The sequence below is a fragment of the Myotis brandtii genome, unplaced genomic scaffold, assembly GCF_000412655.1.
Source record: "Myotis brandtii unplaced genomic scaffold, ASM41265v1 scaffold44, whole genome shotgun sequence".
NCBI classification, from domain to species: domain Eukaryota; kingdom Metazoa; phylum Chordata; class Mammalia; order Chiroptera; family Vespertilionidae; genus Myotis; species Myotis brandtii.
The window spans coordinates 1,481,450-1,504,181 of record NW_005366833.1 but is presented as its reverse complement, the minus strand read 5'-3'; the positions used below and the strand labels follow the sequence as shown (position 1 = coordinate 1,504,181).

The 22,732-nt window shown below is 41.3% G+C and overlaps 1 protein-coding gene across 1 annotated transcript in view; it reads right to left on the bottom strand.

Moving 5' to 3' along the window:
* LOC102254206 (histone-arginine methyltransferase CARM1-like) overlaps window positions 1-22,480 on the bottom strand; it is a 206,584-nt gene extending 184,104 nt beyond the window's left edge. The window contains exon 1 of the mRNA XM_014546316.1: window positions 22,231-22,480. Within this exon, the coding sequence (XP_014401802.1) occupies window positions 22,231-22,480 (250 nt within the window). The remainder of the gene's footprint in view (window positions 1-22,230) is intronic.
* Between the last annotated feature and the right edge of the window lie 252 nt (window positions 22,481-22,732).

Genomic DNA, 22,732 nt, shown 5'->3' with positions numbered 1-22,732 from the left:
GCGGGCGCGCACATACAGTGCGATTGAAACTTCGTGGCCCATGCGCAGAAGTCGGTATTTTGTGGAAGAGCCACACTCAAGGGGCCAAAGAGCCGCATGTGGCTCACGAGCCGCGGTTTGCCGACCACTGTCTTAACCTGATCTTTTTTTTTTTTAACTGAACTTGTACTTGAACTATTCATGGCAGCTTCATGCATAATGGCCTCAAACCAGAGACAACCCAAATGTTCGTCCACAGGCAAGTGGATAAACAAACCGAGGTGCATGCAGGCAATGGAATATTTCTCACCAATAAAAACCAATGAACTGGCCAACAGAACAACATGGTGAATAGCACAATAGTGAGGGAAAGACTTCAGGCTCAAAGCGGTCCATGCCGTGTGATTCCATGTACATGAAATTCTAGAAAAGGGGGAGCTGCAGTGGCAGGGAACAAACAATGGTTGCTGGGAGCTGGGGATCAGCAGGCGGGAGTCACCACACAGGAATCTTTGGGGGCTAGAAATGTCCTATATCAGTGGTTCTCAACCTTCTGGCCCTTTAAATACAGTTCCTCATGTTGTGACCCAACCATAAAATTATTTTCGTTGCTACTTCATAACTGTAATGTTGCTGCTGTTATGAATCATAACGTAAATATCTGATATGCAGGATGGTCTTAGGCGACCCCTGTGAAAGGGTCGTTCGACCGCCAAAGGGGTCGCTACCCACAGGTTGAGAACCGCTGGGAGTGATTGTGCTGGGCCAGCAAAGCAAACCAGCATGGATACGTGACATCACTTGAACCCACCTCTCTGCTTACTCCTTCTCTTGTTAGCAAGGCTGAAAGACAATGAACCCTCTTCTCTCCCCATTGGTCTGCAAGCACTCACAGAAAGAAGACTGCAGGTTTCTGAGCTGTTTTCAGATGTAACAAAGGAAAGGCACCAGATGGAGAATTCTCCAACTCAGAATCACAAAACATAACTGAGAGGCATCCATGGCCGTGCGTTCAGTAGTTATGGACCGGGCTGCACTTTACTTAGCCACTGTATGAGGATGGGTGCACTAGCAATAAACCACGAAAACACCTGCCCACAATAACAGTCAACCTTCCCCTGGTGTCCAAGACATTTCACCAGACCTGAGTGTGAATTAATCTAATAAAAGCTCTGAGCTCTCCTTGCCATCTAAATTAGTACAGAACTCTGGGATATCCTATATAATAAAATATGCAAATTGACTGAATGGCAGAACAACTGGTCGCTATGATGTGCACTGACCACCAGGGGGCAATGCCGTTATGATCAAAACTACCATTATGATCAATGAAAAGCCACAGCATCAATTTTCACATTGTAATAAAAACACATACATAAAAAAAAATATTTAACAAAGAGACACAGAAACACAAAGTAGTAGTGATGACTGCCTTAGAGAATATTTTAGTTTTGCCTGCTTTCTATCAATGCAGGAGCTGCCCCCTGGTGGTCAGTGCGCTCCCAAAGGGGGAGCTCCGCTCAGCCAGAAGCCGGGCTCATGGGTGGGGGGAGGGGGAGATCGGGCCTAAGTCAGCAGGCAGACATCCCCCAAGGGGTTCCAGACTGCAAGAGGGCACAGACTGGGCTGAGGGATCTCCCCCCTCCAGTGCACAAATCATGTGCACCGGGCCTCTAGTTAGGCTATAAAAGTGTATGCGTGACTGAAGTATATATTGCCATATACCTTTATAATGTTTACAAGCAACCACCAAGTCCATGTTGGCTAAGAACGTTTACCAAGCAATGGAAATTGGCTCATAAGACTCTGGGTAATCTAATTCACCTCTGTAAGCCTTAATTTCCTAAACTATAATTATGAAATAATAATGATGATGGTGGTAATAATAATAATACCTTACTCGGGGGTTACTGTGAGGCTTAAATCAAATACCAGTGTGTGGGTTTGCAATCACTGCATGAAGAGCTCTGCTTTTCTCCTTGGGCATTTCGTTTCTCTGTTTAATGTAGCGATCACCCTGCACTGACCACCAGGGGGCAATGCCGTTATGATCAAAACTACCATTATGATCAATGAAAAGCCACAGCATCAATTTTTTGCACATTGTAAAAACACATACATAAAAAAAAATATTTAACAAAGAGACACAGAAACACAAAGTAGTAGTGATGATTGTCTTAGAGAATATTTTAGTTTTGCCTGCTTTCTATCAATGCAGGAGCTGCCCCCTGGTGGTCAGTGCGCTCCCAAAGGGGGAGCTCCGCTCAGCCAGAAGCCGGGCTCATGGGTGGGGGGAGGGGGGGATCCGGACTAAGTCAGCAGGCAGACATCCCCCAAGGGGTTCTGGACTGCAAGAGGGCACAGACTGGGCTGAGGGATCTCCCCCCTCCAGTGCACGAATCACATGCACCGGGCCTCTAGTTAGGCTATAAAAGTGTATGCATGACTGAAGGATATATTGCCATATACCTTTATAATGTCTACAAGCAACCACCAAGTTCATGTTGGCTAAGAACGTTTACCAAGCAATGGAAATTGGCTCATAAGACTCGGGGTAATCTATTTCACCTCTGTAAGCCTCAATTTCCTAAACTATAATTATGAAATAATAATGATGATGGTGGTAATAATAATAATACCTTCCTCGGGGGTTACTGTGAGGCTTAAATCAAATACCAGTGTGTGGGTTTGCAATCACTGCATGAAGAGCTCTGCTTTTCTCCTTGGGCATTTCGTTTCTCTGTTTAATGTAGCGATCACCCTGAACAAACTTCTACAATGCCACTAGTCTATTTCAAAGCAAGCAGAAAGCAAGCCTAAATCCAGCAACCCTGCAAACCATTTTAAATTACTGGGCAATGGCCAAGGGACCTGCCCAGGCAAACAGAGGAAGTGATAGCAGAACCCAGAGGTGCTGCTCCTTAACCAGCAGCTTGAACCTTCAGCCGGGATAAAGTGCTTAAAATGAACAGAGGTTGAATAAGTAACACAATTTTTAAACAGCTAATAGGAAAATGGGAAACAAATGCACGGAAGGAACTGTCGGAATAGACAGGCTGCACAGTGTTTCCAAATCCCTGCATGGGAAGCACAGCCATAACGAGAGTATTGTTTAATCAAAGGATTCTCTTAAAAAATAAATGTATACCCCATGCACCTGTATCTAACTCACTGTGAGCATTTACCATGAATTGCTAGGATTCTTTTCCTGACCATCCCACAGTAAAAAAATGAGTTGCTCCATAAGAACCAACACATCTACCCAGTGTAAGGCAGGCCCACTCTTTGTTCCAGTTAAAGACCAGAAGTAGAACATTGAGTAAATGGATGAGAAGGGCTCCTGTTCTTTGTTTGTCAAGATGTTCTGCCTTAATGAAACCACTAGCAACTGTAAATTCAGAAAACTGTGAATTTCCATAAATAACCTCATTTTCATTTCACACCTCTTCTAAAACTTTCAGATCAAAAACCTAGACTCTCCTAGGTCTTCTGCGGGGTTCATCTGTTAGTAGTTCTGAATCAATCCTTACTTAGGCTACCGAATCATTCTCTTTCAGAACAGTGCAGTAAATTGGTTAATACGTTTGAAAACGCACAGACTGTTAAAGCTGAAGGAAACTGAGAAATTTAGTCTGAACCCTTCATTACTCAGAGGAGAAAAAAACAGAAGCACAGAGAGGCCTAGACACTTGACCAAAGTTGCACAGCAGGCTAATTTCTACATGACTCGCTGACATGGGAATGAGTACTCCAATGCTCTTTTCAGTACTCATGGTTTTCAAATAGCTTTTAAAGAATAACTCTTCTCATTATTCTAAAATGAAATCTTACACAGAACTCCACTACACAGGACACCGATATACAGGGTGGCCCAAAATAATGTATATGTATTTTAACAGCTGATAGCTCCATTGTGAAAATGAAATATATTTTAATAAAGACTGCCTTTATACTTATTCAAAGTGTGTGGATACATTTTTCAGGCATCCTCTGTCTAATAGTCAGAGATACAGGCTAAAGAAAGGCCAGGGGAGGAACTGGCTGATGGGCATCTCCTTAGCCCACTTCGCATGTGTCTTACCCCTCCACCCAGTGCCCAACTCGCCTGCACAACCTCTGCCGACCCCTGGGATTTGGTGGAGCAGCGTGTGAACCTTTGCCTATATCATCCTGAGACTTCCGTTTCTGCTGAAATCCTGCAGCTCCATGTGTGCTCCTTAACTATTGGGCGATGTGTCTTCTGTGAGTCTGGGCTGTACCCTGGGGCCAGTGGCTCCTAGACTCCGGTCCCCAGTTCCTCTTCCTTTCCTCCTGCTCCTGCATGTACACAACTCAATTATTTCTCTGGTGTCTTCTCTCCTTTAGGCCACAGCCATGGACAACTCTATTAACTGCTCTAGATATCTGAGCAAATCTATTTTATGTGTCAAAGCAAATAAAAACAGATTTTCTGGTTCCGAATGTCACTACTGTTTTATAGTTCACCCCCTCGTAACTTGGGAGTTTGTGGAAAGACACACAAAAAACCTGAAAATGTTCTTTCCCGGGTTTTCATCATTCTGGTCGTGATCTAAGTGGACTCCTTCTCCAGGGACCTCAGCTCAGGCCTCCCCGGTAGCATATTCAAGCTAACATGTGTCATTGCATTAGGCTTTGGGAAACTCGGAGGATTGAAAAACCAGTTCAAGGCACTCCGACAGAAGCAATGGACAGAAGAGGACTATTCTCGCTTTCTAACTGCCTTTATTTTCACAAAGGATACAAGCTTAAAGCAAATCTTTCCCCCACCCCACAGCGTACACGGGATATGAATACCACTCCTTTATTTCCCCTCACCCCTCCATGTTTCCCAACCAGGACACCCTGACATCGGGAAAGAACAATTTTTGCGGTGTGAGATTGTCCTATATATTGAAGGACATTTAGCATTGCTGCCCTCACTCACTCAAGGCCAATAATACCGCCCCCTGAACACTGTGACAACCAAAAATGCCCCTACATATTCTAAACACCTCCTAGGAGTATAGAACCATCTCTCATTTAAAACCAATTCCTATTCATCGTCTCTTTTTCCCTTCCTGCTCTTTCCCAGGCTAGGGCAGGGGTCCCTTTTCCTGTTCCCTTAACACCTTTGCATTCTCTAACTCTGTCCTAATCTAGGACATTACAGCATTATACATTTGTGCCTGTCCCCATCATTCCTCAACTATGAACAAATTGGGGGTGGGGATCATACCCAAACCTTTCTATCCCATTAAGTGCTTAACAAATGTTCATTGAATAAAGTGTATGAAACAAACAAATGGCATATGCAGAAAATGTGGTCTTTGCTAAAGAAAAAATGTGAACATGTTTTGAAACAGGCAACATGTTGGAGCTTCTATCTTTTCAACTCCCTGAAACTATCCCGAAATTTGTGATGTGGGAGAGCATATGCAGATACATTTTTATTCTTTGGAGTAGCCTGTGGTAGCTTCTGTCTGCTCTCAAACCCCTTTACTATTAATAGGAATAAGTTCTGATTCCATTACCAATCACAAATCCACTTAATCTAATTAGTTAAACTATCCTTGCAATATATGCATAGTCAAATTGATTGCTAAATGGGGAATAAAAACCTATGCTTTGCCGTAAGGGAATGTCAGATGATACAACATCAGAAGGATGTGTGAATTGTAAGAGAAACCCCTGAAATACAAGGACACAGGAAGACATCCATGTGTCCCTGATTGCATGAGGTGTATAAATGTTTCAATTTATTTAACCTTCACCATTTAAGTCCAAGTGGTATTATTAATATCCCCGTTATACAGATAAGGAAAATAAAGTTCCCAGAGACTAAGTAATCTCCCAAGAACCACAAAACTCCTAAGTAACAGACCCAGGATTGAAGTTCATCCAACCTTGAATTTATTTGCCTCCAAGCTCTGAACCACCACACTCAACCATCTCCCATGCACACAGGGCTAAACTCTTCCCATAAAATTAAAGGCACTTAAACGTAAACAAATAAATTATGTCTTGTGCTTTAAAACCTGGGTTACACTAAGTCTTCGTGTGTCACCGCCGCCATATCATGGCTGCTCTCTCAGGAGGAAAGGTAGAAGAGAAAGAACATGTTTGGATTAACTATGGTGTGTCAGGTAACGTGCATTGTAGTGAAATCTCATTTAATTCCCATATTAAATGTACCTGTGTCTTCAGATAAGGAAATTGAGATTCCAAGGTCAAGTCACCTGCCAGCTTTGATCTTTCTCTGAGGTCACACGACCAGGGAAGACTCAAACCAGGATTCAATGCAAATAAGCCCTCCTATTCCACAATGCCACCTATATAATATTTTAAAATAAAGAAAATATCTAGAGACTGGGTTTTCTAAAGTGAGTAGAAATATTAGCTCAGGCAGTATATACAACATACCAAAACATCAAGCAAAATCGGCAGTTCTGTTAGGATGGTCATCTAGGCTGCTGATGAAAACCAAGTGGTACAAGCTTTTCCAGAGAAAAAGCGATTTCCACTAAATTATTTGTGTGTGTGTGTGTGTGTGTGTGTGTGTGTGTGTGTTTGGGGGGGGGCATTAAGGAAAAATCTAGCAGGGGATTGTCAACTGATATTCTTCATCTTCAAATTCTGGCCTGTTAAACCATGCTCAAAAACACTCTCCTGATCGATAATTATATTAAATTATGCAGACAGAGCTGTAGATCTCATCTGACTATATTTTGTGCTTTATAAAAGTCTTTTGTAATCAGTAAAGATTAGTTACAATATGTTTGTATCAGTGATTATAAAACGGTCACGGTATTTAGTATATTTCATTATATTTTTCAAGCATCAGATTCTCAGGTTATTAAATTAGACATGCTACCACTGGGGAGTCTGGCAACTTTTCCTAATTAACAATGACAAAGGGGAGACAAAGAGAAATATTGTTTCATGGTCCAACTGTATTCAGAAGCTAATACCTTCTAAGAGACACTACACTTGGTGTTCCTTGTAGAAAACACCACACACACACACACACACACACACACCAGGCTCCACTTTCGCCAAATACCACAAAGCAGGCACTCAGTGAAAAGGGAGTTCTAAATGAAACCTCTCTTTTTCTCCTATCTGTGCTTTGGATGCTATTTTAACACAATTGCAATCAAAATGATCATTGAAAGCAATGCTACAAGTTATATGTGATCACCAATGAAAATCAATAAGGCCACTTAAATAACGGTTCCAGTGAATCAAATTATGTATAATTCTTACCTTCACAACTCAATGATGCTTGAAATGAAATCCCTTTATACCCTTTATGCAAGTATGTCTTAGTAGTAGTTAGTGACTTGAAAAAAGAGAGTTTTTATCAGCAAGATTTCTGCTACTGCACGTTTACCTTGACTTAGGGGGTCAAGAGGTGCTGGATCAATGTATTTAGGTGCTTGAGGCATGCTGTTTCTTAGCTTACAGAAAAATTCTACCTACAGGGTCTCCCTGCTCTTAATAAGGGTGAGAAATGGAGAGAAAAAAATAACCCTTTATACACAGAGGTTTTTAACTGTGTCAAAGACTTCATAAGTCTCAAAATTACAGTTTTTGAAAGGGAAAATTAGAAAAACAATCCCTTAATTTCTCTCTAGTTTCCAATACAAAATGTCTTTCCCAGGCATATTACCAAAATAAGAATGGGCAAGATTAGATATAAGGAAGTATTTACACGAAGTCATGGAAATCATATATCAGTGTGTGTACAACTTATGCATGTAAATAAAAAATACACCAATGATTATAAAAATATATGTGTACATAAAATATATACTGATGATGATATAGATGTACATACATACATATACACATATATACATGTGATATAGGGTGTCCCCCAAAATGTATACATTGAATACTTATAAAGGTAGTGTTCAGTAAACATTTCATTTTCAAAATTGAGCTATCAGCAGTTGAAGTGTGTATACTTTTTGGGGTCACCCTGTATATGCATATATGCATAGCTATACCATCTGTATATATATTATATACATGTGTGTATATGTATCATCAGAGGTATATATTTCATAAATAAACATATGATTTCCATGACTTAGCAATTATCATAGTGCTATGTGCTAGGCACTGCTCTAATGCTTTTCATACCAACTCACTTAATCTTCATAAGACAGGTACTAATATAGTCATGTTACAGATTTAAAAAATGAGGCAGAGACTGCCCAAAGTCACACAGGAAGTAAGTGCTAGAGTCAGGTACACACTCAGGCAGTGTGGTCCCAGGCAAACGCGACTGAGCAGAGCCCAGAGGACACAGTGCACTGATGCCCTCCACCTTCTTCAGTGTGCTCACCTTCCTTTTAGTGCATTCTATTCCCTGTGCCAGCCACCGGGTCTTTGCATGTACTGCTCACTCATGTTACATCACTCTTCTCCTCCTTTTCAATCTCAGCTCATGAATTACTGTCCCCGAAGCAGCCTTCCGTAGCTTTCCTAACTGCCTACTGCCCCATTAGAGGGTCACGCAGCACCATGGGTTTTTCCTTTGCAGAGTAAGATTACACCTGTCTGCGCAAGCAGGTGATTCACGTCAACCTCTCCCACTAAACAGTCAGCTCTAAGATTAGAAACTAGGTCTTCTTTTGTTCATCTCCAATGTGTGTGCCAGGGCCGGGAACACAGTGTGTATTGAATGGGTGGAGGAATAAACTGCTATCGTATCCTTTGAGAAGTTAAGTCTTTCAGATGGGTTTTTCTGAATTTGAAGAAGTTATTAATATAGAAAAGAGGGCCAAAGAGCGAGAGGATGTGTCAGAGAATGAAGGGTTAGAGAGGGGTGGGGCGTGGATCTCATTTATCCATTTAGCTGATAATTGCTAAGCATCTTCCTGTTAAGTATTAAGTAATGTGGATGCCATGATGAGGACAATTCTGGAAGGAAATAGTCCTCTATGAATAATTAAACAAATGCAACACAATTTAAGGGCAACATACAGAGTGAGGAGGATGGAAGAACAAATCAACTCAACATGGGGATAGTTTTAAGTGGCAAAAAGATCTCTCGCTAAGGGTAGGGGAAGACAAATGTGTATTTTCCAGGTTGGTGAAAGACAATTAGATAAAGTCTTATGTTCAAAGCAGGCAACTGAGAGAAAGCAGTGTTCAAGGTGCCACAAAGGATTTGGAAATGCAGGAGTGCACACAAACGCTGGAGGTAGTGGGAGAGGTGGAGGCTAAGCAGTGGCCACATCCTGGAGGAAACTGTTTGTCATGCACAACAGTCGGACTGTGTCAATGAAGAGACTTTACAGCTACAAATGTTAGGACGAAAGTGGCATGTATTTTTAGGTGCCTGAAGTTTTTTTCTTCTCTTTGCTTAATAAATTCTTCTTGCCTTTCCCATCCTTGATGTGTTGGGGCTGCTCTGTACTCAGTGCATTCAGCACCTCACAGTTTCTTTCATTCTCATTGTTACATAGGACAAGGGAGGGTATCAGGGCTGGGCAGTTCTTACTAAATGCCATTCTTGCCAAATGTTAAAATGAAGTGCAGTATTTCGAAGATGCAGCTGTAAACAAGAGGAACTTGACAGAAACCCAACCAGATTAAGTGTAGCCCACTACAAAGAAGAAATCAACATGTAATTGACCCAATAGTGTACATAAGCAATGACTACGCCTCCCTTCTGCGGGGACAAGGCTGCAAGTTAAGTAAAACTACCTAAGGACAACCACATCTCGTTCCTGATGAGAACACCCCAAGTGGCAAACCCCTCAAGTTCAGCAACCTCTCACCTCCACCGAGGTGGTTCTCCAGACATCATCTCTAACCCTCACCTTTCCTGAGTTTTACCCTCACACCTCTTACCTCACACGTGGGCACTTCATCTCTGTTTAGCCTTCCCTTGTCTCAACCCTCCAGTAGCTCCCCTAACATGACTTCCCAAGATCTATTAATATAACTTCACTCAGGACTTAGGCCTCACACTCGCATCTCCCTCTGTTGCTGAGCAAGTGAAAACGTTATGTTTATGAATATTAGCAATGGAGAAACTATATTTAGGTGGGAATTGAGGTGGGCACTAGAAATGCTACTATAGCCTTCCATCTATTGCTTCACCCTTATGGAGCTTTTAAAAGTGAACTAGGGCGTGGCTCAGTGGTTGAGCATCCACCTATGAACTAGGAGGTCACAGTTGGATTCCCAGTCAAGGCACGTGCCCAGGTGACAAGCTCGATCCCCAGTTGAAGCATGCAGGAGGCGGCTGATTAATGATTCTCTCTCATCATTGATGTTTTTATCTCTCCCTTCTTCTCTGAAATCAATAAAAACATTTTTTTAAGTGAACTACACTCTGGGAAGACTCTTAGGTCTTGGATGTAGGTAAGGCCACCACAGCCAGGTGTGTAGGTTTATATTGCGCATGGGTTCCCAGCAAGGTGTTAAGCAGGGGCAGAAGTCCAGGCCATGCTCTTGTTACCACATCTCTGTATCTGTGCAGAGCAAGGTACCGTCTTCTAACTCAGCAACGGTCCTGTATGTAGAAATCTACCAGACAAGCAAACCAAGTTGAAGACAACGCTGGAATAGCACAACAGATACATAGGAGGAAAAAGAGGAGCAATCACTCTGCCCAGAAACAAACACACTGAAGTCCTGAAGTCATCTTACCTTTGGCAATTGGCACTGAAAGTGAAGCCTGCCAACCGCCCCCCCCCCCGCCTCCCCCCTCATTTCACACAGAGCCTATTATCAGGCTTCTCACTGAAGAGAAAAATGAGAAATAGCAAAATAACACAAATGCATGCCAGCAGCAACTCATGCCAGCTGACAGAATAATCAACACGCAACTGCATGGGAAACTCCTGCCGGTCAAGCTAGTTTTGTTTTTGTTTTTTTAATTAAACTAACTAATATAAACAACTAATATAAAATATAAGCAACTAAGGAAAACCAATGGCACCAAAGGGAATAACCAAGAGAAATAACTGGAGCAACTGACACCAAAAGAAAGAGAAATAATTTACTAAAAAGAAGAGGATATTTTAGGAGGTTTGATATCCACATAGAGATTTCAAAGGATATTGCATCAAATGTTAGCAATGGCTGAATTACATTGGAAGGAAATAGTTATTCATTAAACCCACTTTTCAATAATCTTTGTGTTCATAAATTTTTTTAAAAATGTCAACAGGCAAAAAGATATTATCCTATATAATAAAAGCCTAATATGCAAATAGACTGAATGGCGGAACAACCAGTGGAATGACCAGTCACTATGATGCACATTGACCACCAGGGGGCAGACACTCAACGCAGGAGCTGACCCCAGCCCTCAGGCCCCCCGATTGCCCCTCTCCCCCTGTCGCCTCTAAGGCAGGTGCCAGCGGGGGCTCCCCGATCATCCCGCCAGTCGCCCCACTGATCAGTCCTGATCGCCAGCCAGGCCTAGGGACCCTATCCATGCATAAATTTTGTGCACCAGGCTTCTAGTATCTATATAACAAGGACAATAATTGAGGAATGAAAATTAAAAAAGGATTTTGAAATGGAATGGCATGGTCATTAGAATGAACAAGTGTAAAAAACAAAAAGGTGAGAGGCTACCAAATAGTAAGGAAGATAAATTTTAAAAGAAAAAAAAATTAAGATTCATAATGTTTCAGAATACCAGCTATATAGAGAAAAATAAAACTACTATAGAGGAAAAAGATAGATTACCTACAAAAAAAATAGTTTAAACTAAGAACAGACTTCTTGACACGGCACTGGATACCAGGAGACCATGGAAATGCATTCAAATGCATTCAAATAATCTTGCAGCTAGAACTGTATAGCCAGTAGACAGAAATTAATTTGAGGACAAAATAAAGACAGTTTGAGTCATACAAGACTGAGAATTTACCTCCCATGCATCCAATACAGCACACAGAAAGGAGCCAAGAATACCTTAAAAATAGAAAGAAAGCTCAGAAGAAATTTAAAAGGAGAATGAGTCCTTGATATTGCGAAATTGCTCTTTGATTATCAAGGGTTTAGCAAAATGGAATTCATTTATTTCTCTATAATTAGTATTTGGTACTATTTTAAGTAAAATTTAGATAAACACAATACTATGCTATTTTATTAAATTTACAGACAAAGCACAGGAGACTTAGAAATATGGAACATAGTATAAATGGTTAAAACATCAATAATGAGAAAAAGAATACATGCTTAACAAAATCAATAATGTTAGAGTAAAAATGCTCTAAACTTCTCACTTTCCATTGTGAGAGGCAACAGAACACCAACTGCATAACAAAGAAAAGTGCATCACTTGAAATCATAAACTATTAAACAGGGCTATGTTATCAGGCACTGGACTGGGCAATATTAAGATCAAGTTTTTAAGATGGCAGAGCCCTGAACATTTTTAACTTTTTAAATTTCTATAATGAAGGGGACATATTGTAAAATGAGCTTACACAAGGTGGTAATAAATGTTCCTTTTAAAATATTTCCTCTTTTCATATTTTTATCACAGGAAGCCTCAATACAGTAGCAGGTGTATTTTATATAAATGACCAAAATGTAACAATGGAAGTACGCCTCACATCTTGATCTCCATGTGTTTCCCTGTTAGAAAGTTAAACAGCCTTGTAGCAGATAATTCATGAATTATTCTTTCAGATGGCCACTATGTGTGGCATATCCATTTTCCTTACATCAGAGCGACCTCTTTAGGCTCCACTCTTGGTACATCAGTGTTTTCCCAACACAGACTCTATCTTTATATTTTGCCAGATGACTATGAAATTCACTTGCCTGCAGTGAAATCTGGCTTTCACGAGGAGTTCAGGAGTTAACTGTTACTGAAAAAAAAATCTGTGGGAGGAAAAGTCTGCCATGGTTAATGATATGATTTATTGCAATTACAGAAAACTACCCTCCCTGATTGTTCAAATTGCCGTCTGTGGGCCTCAGCCAGATTAAATGCCAGGCTGTGACTAGCACCGGGGAGGTAATCAAATAATTGCCTTTGCTAAATAACACTGTTTTTAATTCACACAGCAAACTTTTTAAAGTGTAAATTGGTATGACACGATTGAGAGAAACAAAACACCAGGATTTTATTTATTTTTTTAAATCGTTATTGTTCAAAGTGTTACATAGGCCCTCCTTTCCCCCCATTAACCTCTTCCAGCCCGCTCCCATCCTCCCAACCCCAGGCCCTCACCATTGTCCATGCCCACGGGTTATACATAGATGCATACGTTCATTGGTGGATCTCTTCCCACCCAGCCTCCCCTACCTTGCCTCTGAGCTTCAACAGTCTGTTCCTGCTTCCATGACTCTGGATCTATTTTTTTCTTATCATCAGTTTATTTGATTCATTAGATTCCACATATGAGTGAGATCATGTGATACCTATCTTTCTCTGACTGGCATATTTTGCTCAGCATTAATACTCTCCGGGTCCATCCATGCTGTTGCAAATGGTAAGAGTTCTTTCTTTTTTATTGCCGCACAGTATTCCACTGTGTAAATGTACCACAGTTTTTTTTATCCACTCATCTGCAAAATGAAACTCCCATTAGACCCAGTAATCCAACTTCTAGGAATAGATCCTAAGAAACCTGAAATACTAATCAGAAAGAATAGATGCACCCCTATGTTTATAGCAGCGCAATTTAAAATAGCTGAGACTTAGAAACAGCCTAAGTGCCCCAAACACCAGGATTTTAAAAATTGGATTATCCAACAGAAATTGGACTGGTGTTGCTGACCAAAACTGATTTTTAAGGCAATTTTCCCAAAGATATTTGAAGTTTAATGTGTTCTATATAGCCAAAAATTTCACATAACTTAAGATCTAGTTGGTTCGCCCTAACCGGTTTTGCTCAGTGGATAAAGCGTCGGCCTGCGGACTGAAGGGTCCCAGGTTCGATTCCGGCCAAGGGCATATACCTTGGTTGCGGGCACATCCCCAGTAGGAGGTGTGCAAGAGGCAGCTGATCGATGTTTCTCTCTCATCGATGTTTCTAACTCTCTCTCCCTCTCCCTTCCTCTTTGTAAAAAATCAATAAAATATATTTAATAAAAAAAAAAGATCTAGTTGGTTCAAACTGTGACATTGACATGTATAAATGTTTATGTCTCCCCAAAATCCATATGTTGAAATTCTAACCCCCAAATGATGGCATTAGAAGGTAGGGCCTTTGGGAGGTGCTTAGGACATGAGGGTGGAGCTCTCATAAATGGGATCTCAATTACAAGACCCCCCAGGAATTCTTTCCATAGGTGAGGATACAATGAGAAGTCAGCCATCTGCAACCGGAAGAGGGTTGTTACCAGACCTGACCATGCTGGTACCCCGACCTCCTTCCAGCCTCCAGAACTCTGAGAAACACACTTCTGTTGTTTATAAGACACCCCGTCTATGGTATTTTGTTATAGCAGCTCAAACGAAGTCACTCATCATTCAAGAACTTTGAGGAAAAGAGAAATTTTGTAAAAAGTCAAGGTGGTGGGGAGAGTTAACTTGGAAAGCAACAGAGGAAGAAGTAAACTAGAGGTGGTATATCTGTTCAGTTAGATATTGTCCACACAGGAGACAGTCTGCCTGAACCAGCAGATTTGAGAATGGGGAAGGAGGCAGCATTTTTGAAAGTCTGTCAGGGTTACAATGAATTTGTTCCACTTCAAAAAAGAACTGGTCACCTGTACTGTCAGAAATAAATGGAGATTATCAGAGTCCTCAGCGGTTAAATAATTATGGACATGCTTTTTTTTTCAGTCCCAAAAGAAAATGGTACAAAAGATAAGAATAGTTAATATGGATGCTTGCTATGCATTATCTTCCACAAACTCTGTAAAACTGCTTTTCATATAACTCATTATCATCCCTAGCATGTCTAAACTCAAGCATTTCCAAACAACTACTAAAAGGTATACATTAATTTCAGCTCACAATGAGGGCACCAGAATCACAAAAGGCTTCATTGCGCCCTCTTTGAAATTGAGCTTTGTTCTAAGGTTAAGCAATGGGTTAAGCTTCGATCTCGCCTATGATCAGACATACCACAAATGATCCACCAATGACTCACCAGAGACATACACAGATTCCACTATCACAGGGAAATATTAAAATGTATACACATCGTCCTAGCTGGTTTGGCTCAGTGGATAGAGCGTCGGCCTGCGGACTGAAGGGTCCCAGGTTCGATTCCGGTCAAGGGCACATGCCCGGGTTGTGGACTCAATCCCCAGTAGGGGGCGGCAGGAGGCAGGTGATCAATGATTCTCATCATTGATGTTTCTATCTCTCTCTCCCTCTCCCTTCCTCTCTGAAATCAATATATATATTTAATGTATACACATCACTTAGATACAACAACACACAAATCAGTTTGAGTGAATGAGCAAGTAGGAGATATAGATGGATCTGGATTAATATAAGCTAACCCAGATAAAGCTGCCACTGGATAGAAATTACAAAAAAAAAAAGATGAAAGAGATGTGAAATATCCAAGGAAAAGGTCCTCATCACATCTGGAACACTGGCCAGGGGATGGGGCTTGATCGAATCAGGGGTGTTTACCTACAGGAGCACCTGTCAGAGAAACGAGAACTGGGGTAAGTAGTGAAGCTGAGGCCAAACTTAGGCACAAGAACAATGGCTGCAAGGATCCAAAATCAGAAGAAAAGTGTATTTTTTAATAACAAGATCAATAAATAAATGACACAAATCAGAAACCAAGAGAAACAAATTATAGAACGGAGGCTAGGAGAGATGAAGAGTAAATAGAATGCTCATTAATTTCTACAGTCTTGCTGGCTGTATGTAGTTTTAAAGGATCACCCAGCTATGCATTTAATTTTGCATCGATTTGTTTTGTGATTGTGCTCTTCTCCCTAAACCCAATATTCACGTGAGGCAGGAACTCTGACAACACAAAACAAAGCCCGGGTGGTCCTTAGAGAGTCTCTGACTGAAAACCTGAGGTTAGTGACTAATCTCAGAAAGGTATTCTGTTCACGAAAAGCTTGGTGATTATTCCTTCATCTTTATTTAATATACCAATATGTATTTGTCTGTAGAAGGATTTGTTTCTCTTCTCCTGTGTACTGGCTTATTAGTTACAGCTCCTCTTTCATTCCTGAAATATGGTCAGGTAATTTTCTAATAAATACTATCAGTTGTTTTCAAAATGCCACCACAGGGGAGTAACCACAGTAAATATTGAAATGCTTTATACATTGAAGACAAAAAAATAGAAAATCCTCCAATTAATGTAACTTGTTTACTTTAAACCAATAATGAGGTTATTAATAGGAGAGGTGTATGTGACTAGTTACTGGGTGACATTGATGAATAAGCGGTGTGTGTGTGTGTGTGTGTGTGTGTGTGTGTATGTGTGTGTGTGTGTGTTTTGAGTCAACTTGACTGGATTGTGGGGTATCCAGATATTTGAATAAATGTTATTTCTGGGTGTGAACTGGATAAAATTAGCATTTGAATTGGTACAATCAGTGAAGTCGGTTGCCCTCCTCAATGTGGGTGGGCATCATCCAATTCTCTGAGGACTTGAATAAAACAAAAAGGCAGAGGTACGAAGTATTCAGCCCTTCTTTCCTGATTACTTGAGCTGGGACACGGATCTTCTGCCCTCTGAACTCTCTAGAAAACCTAAAGCTGAGGTTACAAAGCAACCATGCAAACTGAATTCAAAAGGTTGACAAACCTGTCTGAGGAGAGATGGAAGATACAAATTGTTCCACTCTTGGCAGACCCGGGGGAAATTAAAACCGGGGGGGCAGGGGGAATCAACTGGAAACTAATGAATTTTTAGAGATGAAAGGTAGACTAACCTGAGAGTTTAGAATCCCTGGGAGTCCTGGACACAAGTGGATTCCTTGCCACTCACCGACTCTGTCCTATGGGTCTCCACTGGGTGCATAAGAGAAAGACTGAAGGCAGGGCAGGAATCCTGAGAGGGCCACCTCATGCCTGGTGGCAAAGGGTGCAGAGCCTGACAGCCGATCAGAGGGAGCAGGCCGGCCTAGAAGGGTCGAATGTCTTCACTACATCTATGGAGACCACACACTTATCTTCCTCCTTAGCTCAACTAAAATAATAAATTAATGGTTTCTCAGTAATCTAAGAAAGAAACCTTATTGGTTATCTTTAAAATACTCTGTTAGAATCTGTTAACTCTTATTTAAAATGTTTGCATCAACAGTCACAACTGAGATTGGTTATACATTTTAAAACTAATAAATTTTTATGAAGTCTTCATCAATGATAAATGTTCCATAAAACAAGTTTGAAAAAAAAAATGTCACTTGCTCTGCTTTGGAGTAGTTTACGTTTTCTTTGTATTTTGACCTATAAACATTTTGGCAGACTTCCCATGACACTATCTAGGCCTGGTGCTTTTATTGGGGGAACTCTTTATATATTTCCTCCATTTCCTTCTGTGACAATTGTTCTGTATAGGGTTTCTGCTTCTAATAGGGTCAATTTTGTAAGTTATATTTAAAAAGAAATTATTCATGGTATTTACTGGGGTTTTTTTATTCATAAAGTAAATAAAAATAGTGTCCTGGGTGGTTTTTTTTTATAATTTCTTATTTTTAATTTTACTTTTCAATTATATTTGATATTCAATTTTATTTTATGTTAGTTTTAGGTGTACAGCATAGTGGTTAGAAGTTTATATAATTTATGAAGTAATCCCCCTAATAAGTCTAGTACTTACTTGGCACCATACATAGTTACTACAATATCAGTGACTATATTCCTTAGGATGTACTTAACATTCCTAGGACTATTTTGTAACCGTCAATTTGTATTTCTTAATTTCTTCACCTTCTTCACCCAACCCCCCAATCCCTCTCCCATCAGGCAACAGTTTGTTCTCTGTATCTCTGAGTCTGTTTCTATTTAGTTTGTTCATTTATTTTATTCTTTAAAGTCCATGTATAAGTGAAATCATATGGCATTTGTCTTTCTCTGACTTATTTCGCTTAGCAATAACACCCTCTAAGTCCATCCATGCTGTTGCAAATGGTAAGATTTCATTGTTTTCAGTGGCCAAGTATTATTCCATTGTATATTTGTAGCACTGCTTTTTTATCCACTCATCTATTGATGTACAATTGGGTTGTTTCCATATCTTGAATATCGTAAATAACACTGTAATAAACGTAGGGGTGCATACATCTTTTTGAATTGGTGTTTGGGTTTCTTTGATGATATACCCAGAAGTGGAATTACTGTGTCATAAGGCAGTTCCATTTTTAATATTTTGAGGAACCCCTATACTGTTTCCTACAGTTTCTGCACCAATTTACATTCTCACCAGTACTACAAGAGCATTCCCTTTTTGCCACATCATTGCCAATACTTATTATTTGTCAATTTATTGATGATAGCCATTCTGACAGGTGTGAGGTGATATCTTACTGTCATTTTAATTTGGATTTATCTGCTGGTTAGTGACATTGAGCATCTTTCCTTATGTCTATTGGCCATTTCTACGTCCTCCTTGGAGAAGTGTCTATTCAGGTCCTTTGCCTATTTTTTAAATGGATTGTTTGTTTTATTGGTGTTGAGTTCTGTATAAATTTTGGATATTAACCGCTTATCAGATATATCACTGGCAAATATGTTCTTCCATATAGTGGGCTGTCTTTTCGTTTTGTTGATGGTTACCTTTCCTATGCAAAAGCGTTTTAGTTTAATTTAGTCCCATTAGTTTATTTTATCTTTTGTTCCCCTTGCCTGAAGAGATTATCAGAAAAAAATATTGCTATGAGAAATATCCAAGATCTTAGTGCCTATGTTTTGTTTTAGGATTTTTGTGGCTTCGAGTTTATCATTTAAGTCCTTTATCCATTTTGAGTTTATTCTTGTGTCTGCTGTAAGAAGGTAGTTGTTTCAATTTGTTGCTGTTATCCGTCCAACTTTTTCAACACCATTTATTGAACAGACTGTATTTACCCCACTGTATGTCCTTGACTCCGTTGTTAAATCTTAATTGACCATAGGTACATGGGTTTATTCCTGGGCTCTCTATTCTGACCCATGGATTTTTATGTCTATTTTAATGCCAGTGCCATGCTGTGTGATTAGGATGGCCTTGTAGGATAGTTTGATATCAGGTAGTGTGATACCTCCAATTTTGTTGTTCCTTCTCAAGTTGCTATGACTATTTGGTATCTTTTGTGGTTCCATATAAATTTCTGGAATATTTGTTCCAATTCTGTGAAGTACACCATTGGTATCTTCATAGGAATTGCGCTGAATCTATAAATTGCTTTGGGTAGTATGGACATTTTTTTTTAAATATATTTTATTGATTTTTCACAGAGAAGAAGGGAGAGGGATAGAGAGTTAGAAACATCGATGAGAGAGATCGATCAGCTGCCTCCTGCACGCCCCTACTGGGGATGTGCCCGCAACCAAGGCACATGCCCTCGACCGGAATCGAACCCGGGACCCTTCAGTCCACAGGCCAACGCTCTATCCACTGAGCCAAACCAGTTCGGCAACATTTTAATAATAATTCTTCCAATCCATGAACACAGTATATGCTTCCACTTATATGTACCTTCTTCAACTTCTTTCTTCAGTGTCTTATAATTTTTGAAGTACAGATATTTTACATGCTTTGTTAAATTTATTCCAGTATAATTTATTTATTTTTTTATTCCATTTTAAATGGAATTATTTTCTTCTTTTCCCTCTGTGATAGTTAATTATTGGTGTATATACCAGTAAATGCAACTGATTTCTGGAATTTATTGTGGATCCTGCTACTTTACTAAGTTCAGTTACCAGTACTAGTAGTTTTTGGTAGAATCTTTAGGGTTCTCTACATACAATATCATGTCATTTTCACATATGCGTGTCTACCTGTTGAAATCACATGTATGTGGTCTGACTGATGGGATCCTGGATGTAGACGGTTTTTCCATGTGTCTCATGTGAGAGGACCCCTGAGGTCTTTATCTGTCAGCACGTAGAGACCTCTGCACCCACTTGAGCAGCTGCTCAGCTTCCCTCCTCCATGTGGACCAGCACTGGTAGATCCCAATGCTTTCTATGGACATTAGTGTTTTGTCTAATGCCCAGCTGTTTCATCAGTGCTGACGGGTAGTTTGAACAATGGTGCAAGAGTTTCTGTGGGGCAACCCCTAGGGCAGAGGTTCTCAACCTGTGGGCGCAACCCCTTTGGGGGTCGAACGACCCTTTCACAGGGGTCGCCTAAGACCATCGGTAAACACATATATAATTACATATTGTTTTTGTGAATAATCACTATGCTTTAATTATGTTGCAGAGAGAAGGCCACTGCACAACAGGTGACAGCCAAGCTTGTTCAAGGCCCCGAGGACACTCCGCCCCACCCCGGGTCCCTCCTGCCGGCCCCACTCAGTCTCTGTCCATCTAGGACAGCGGTTCTCAACCTGTGGGTCGCGACCCCTTTGGGGGTTGAACGACCCTTTCACAGGGGTCGCCCAAGACCATCGGAAAACACATCTATAATTACATATTGTTTTTGTGATTAATCACTATGCTTTAATTATGTTCAATTTGTAACAATGAAATTGGGGGTCACCACAACATGAGGAACTGTATTAAAGGGTCGCGGCATTAGGAAGGTTGAGAACCACTGCCCTAGGGGGAGCACTGCCCGGTGCAGGTGTGCCCCTGTGGGATTCTGACAGGTCTTGCTCACTGTTCTCCCAGAGGGGAGGCCTGGTCCCCACAAGAGCAGAAGCCCGCCAGTCTGATGGTGACAGTGTGCTCTCCCCAGTGTTGACAATGCGTGTTTCCCATTGGGATAGTCAGGCAGGTCTGACATATCCTAGTATATGTGCACTGCCTCTCTCTAGAAGTTCTTGTGTTTGCTCTTTGTCCATTTAGAAAACACCCACTTTTGAGAGTTTTCTCCGCCACAGGGATATTAAATCTCTCTCTTGGGTTCTTGGGTTGTGAGGAATGCTTTCCAGCTTGTGGTTTCTTTCCAGATTTCTGCATTTTTCTCTTTTTTTGTTTTGAGCACAGGAAGAACCAGCCATTGCCTGACTGGCTTCTGGCCCTGGGTTCACATTTAGCACAGAGGTCTCTACCAGGAAATCATAGATCATGTACACACTTACGTAAAGGGCTTTTTTTTTTAACATTTGATTACTACCTGGGATTTTCCTTTCAAATAAAGAAAAAGCTATTTCAGATAAAAAAAACAAACAAAAATATTTCAACAAACACAAAATGGCACCTATTGCAAGATTCCATTTCTAGGAAACATCTGGAATAGGTAAAGGGGCAGAGACAGAAAGCAGACCAGGGGTAGCCAGGGACCGGAGGCCTGGGGAGTGAGTACTGCTGGTGCAGGGTTTCCTTTGGGGGATGGAACATCTTACAACTAGACGGTGGTGATGCTTGCCCAGCATCGTGACTGTACTTCATGCTCAGGAATGGCACCATTTAAAATACAAACAATATCATTTATTTATTATTTACAATGGATTATACAATGGAAAAATGAAGGCTAAAAACAGAAAAAAGATAATAATACAAGCAAAAAAAACCCCAAATAATACAAATAAAAAGATAAAAAAATGAACCACGCCATGGAGAACATAAAAACAAAATAAAAAAAGAAAAGAAAAGAAAAAGATCAAGGAGTGGGGGTATGACAAGTTTTTCCCTTGGGACAGGGCGAGCACATTTAAGAAGCAGCCCTTGAGCTGGGCCCTCCACAGGCAGCTCCTCCTCTGAGGCAGGACCCAGCATGGATCCCAGGGAGGGTTCTTCATCCGGCCGCGGTGAGGCCTCAGTTTGGTCTGGGGCCGGCCCTGGCTCCTCAGATGCAGCTGGAGAGGCTGCTGGAGATGGTGAAAGCTCTGGAGATGGACATGCCTTCAGCTCTGAATCCTGCTCCTTAGGATGGACTTTGGGTGTGACAGGAGGAGCCTCCTCTGCCTCCTGGGCTGCTGCTGGAGTTGGGAGAGGAGAAAAGATCACCCAGGTGCCTGCATGTCCATCTGTCCCCCAAAGACAGAACACTGGGCACAGCCCAGGACCCACCACAGGACGTCCTTCACGCCCAAAGTCCAACAGATGGGTGGTCAGGGCCCAGTCTTTACTCCTGGCCAGGCTCTGGGGTTGCTCCCTGTGTGTCTGGCAACAATTTCCCCCCATAAACTCACATGGACTTCCCCCACCCTTCCCTCTCCCACACCTCCCCACCTTCTCACCCTTGGGCTCTGCCTTCTTGGGCTCCAGGTCTTCTGGACTGGTGTGATTAACATAGAAATAGCGCTCCACATCAGAGTTGAAAGTTACCCTCCGGGTGTTGGGACTGAACGGCTTTGAAGTTGGAGGCTTGTAGAGCCTGGAAGGCTTCAGTGGAGGAGTCCTCCTCCGTCCACCCACGAGCCCTGGCTCCCCAGATGCCCAGGTGGCCACACTCTCTTCAGGGTTTCCCGGCCCCTCAATGCTGGACATGGGGCAGGGGACTTCCTCTACCAGCTGCTGTTCCAACTTGATCTGGTTTGAGCTCTGCAATGACAGGGGAAATGAGAGTCACCTCCAGGGCTCAGGATAGACCTCAGGCAGTAGGTAACCTTGATCTGGGGTTTGAACTTGACTGGTCCTGACCCCCCAATCCAACCTGTTCCTATTCTGGGCAGGACCTCCTCATGTGGACACCGCTTCACCCCCCAACACACACACACACACACACACACACACACACAC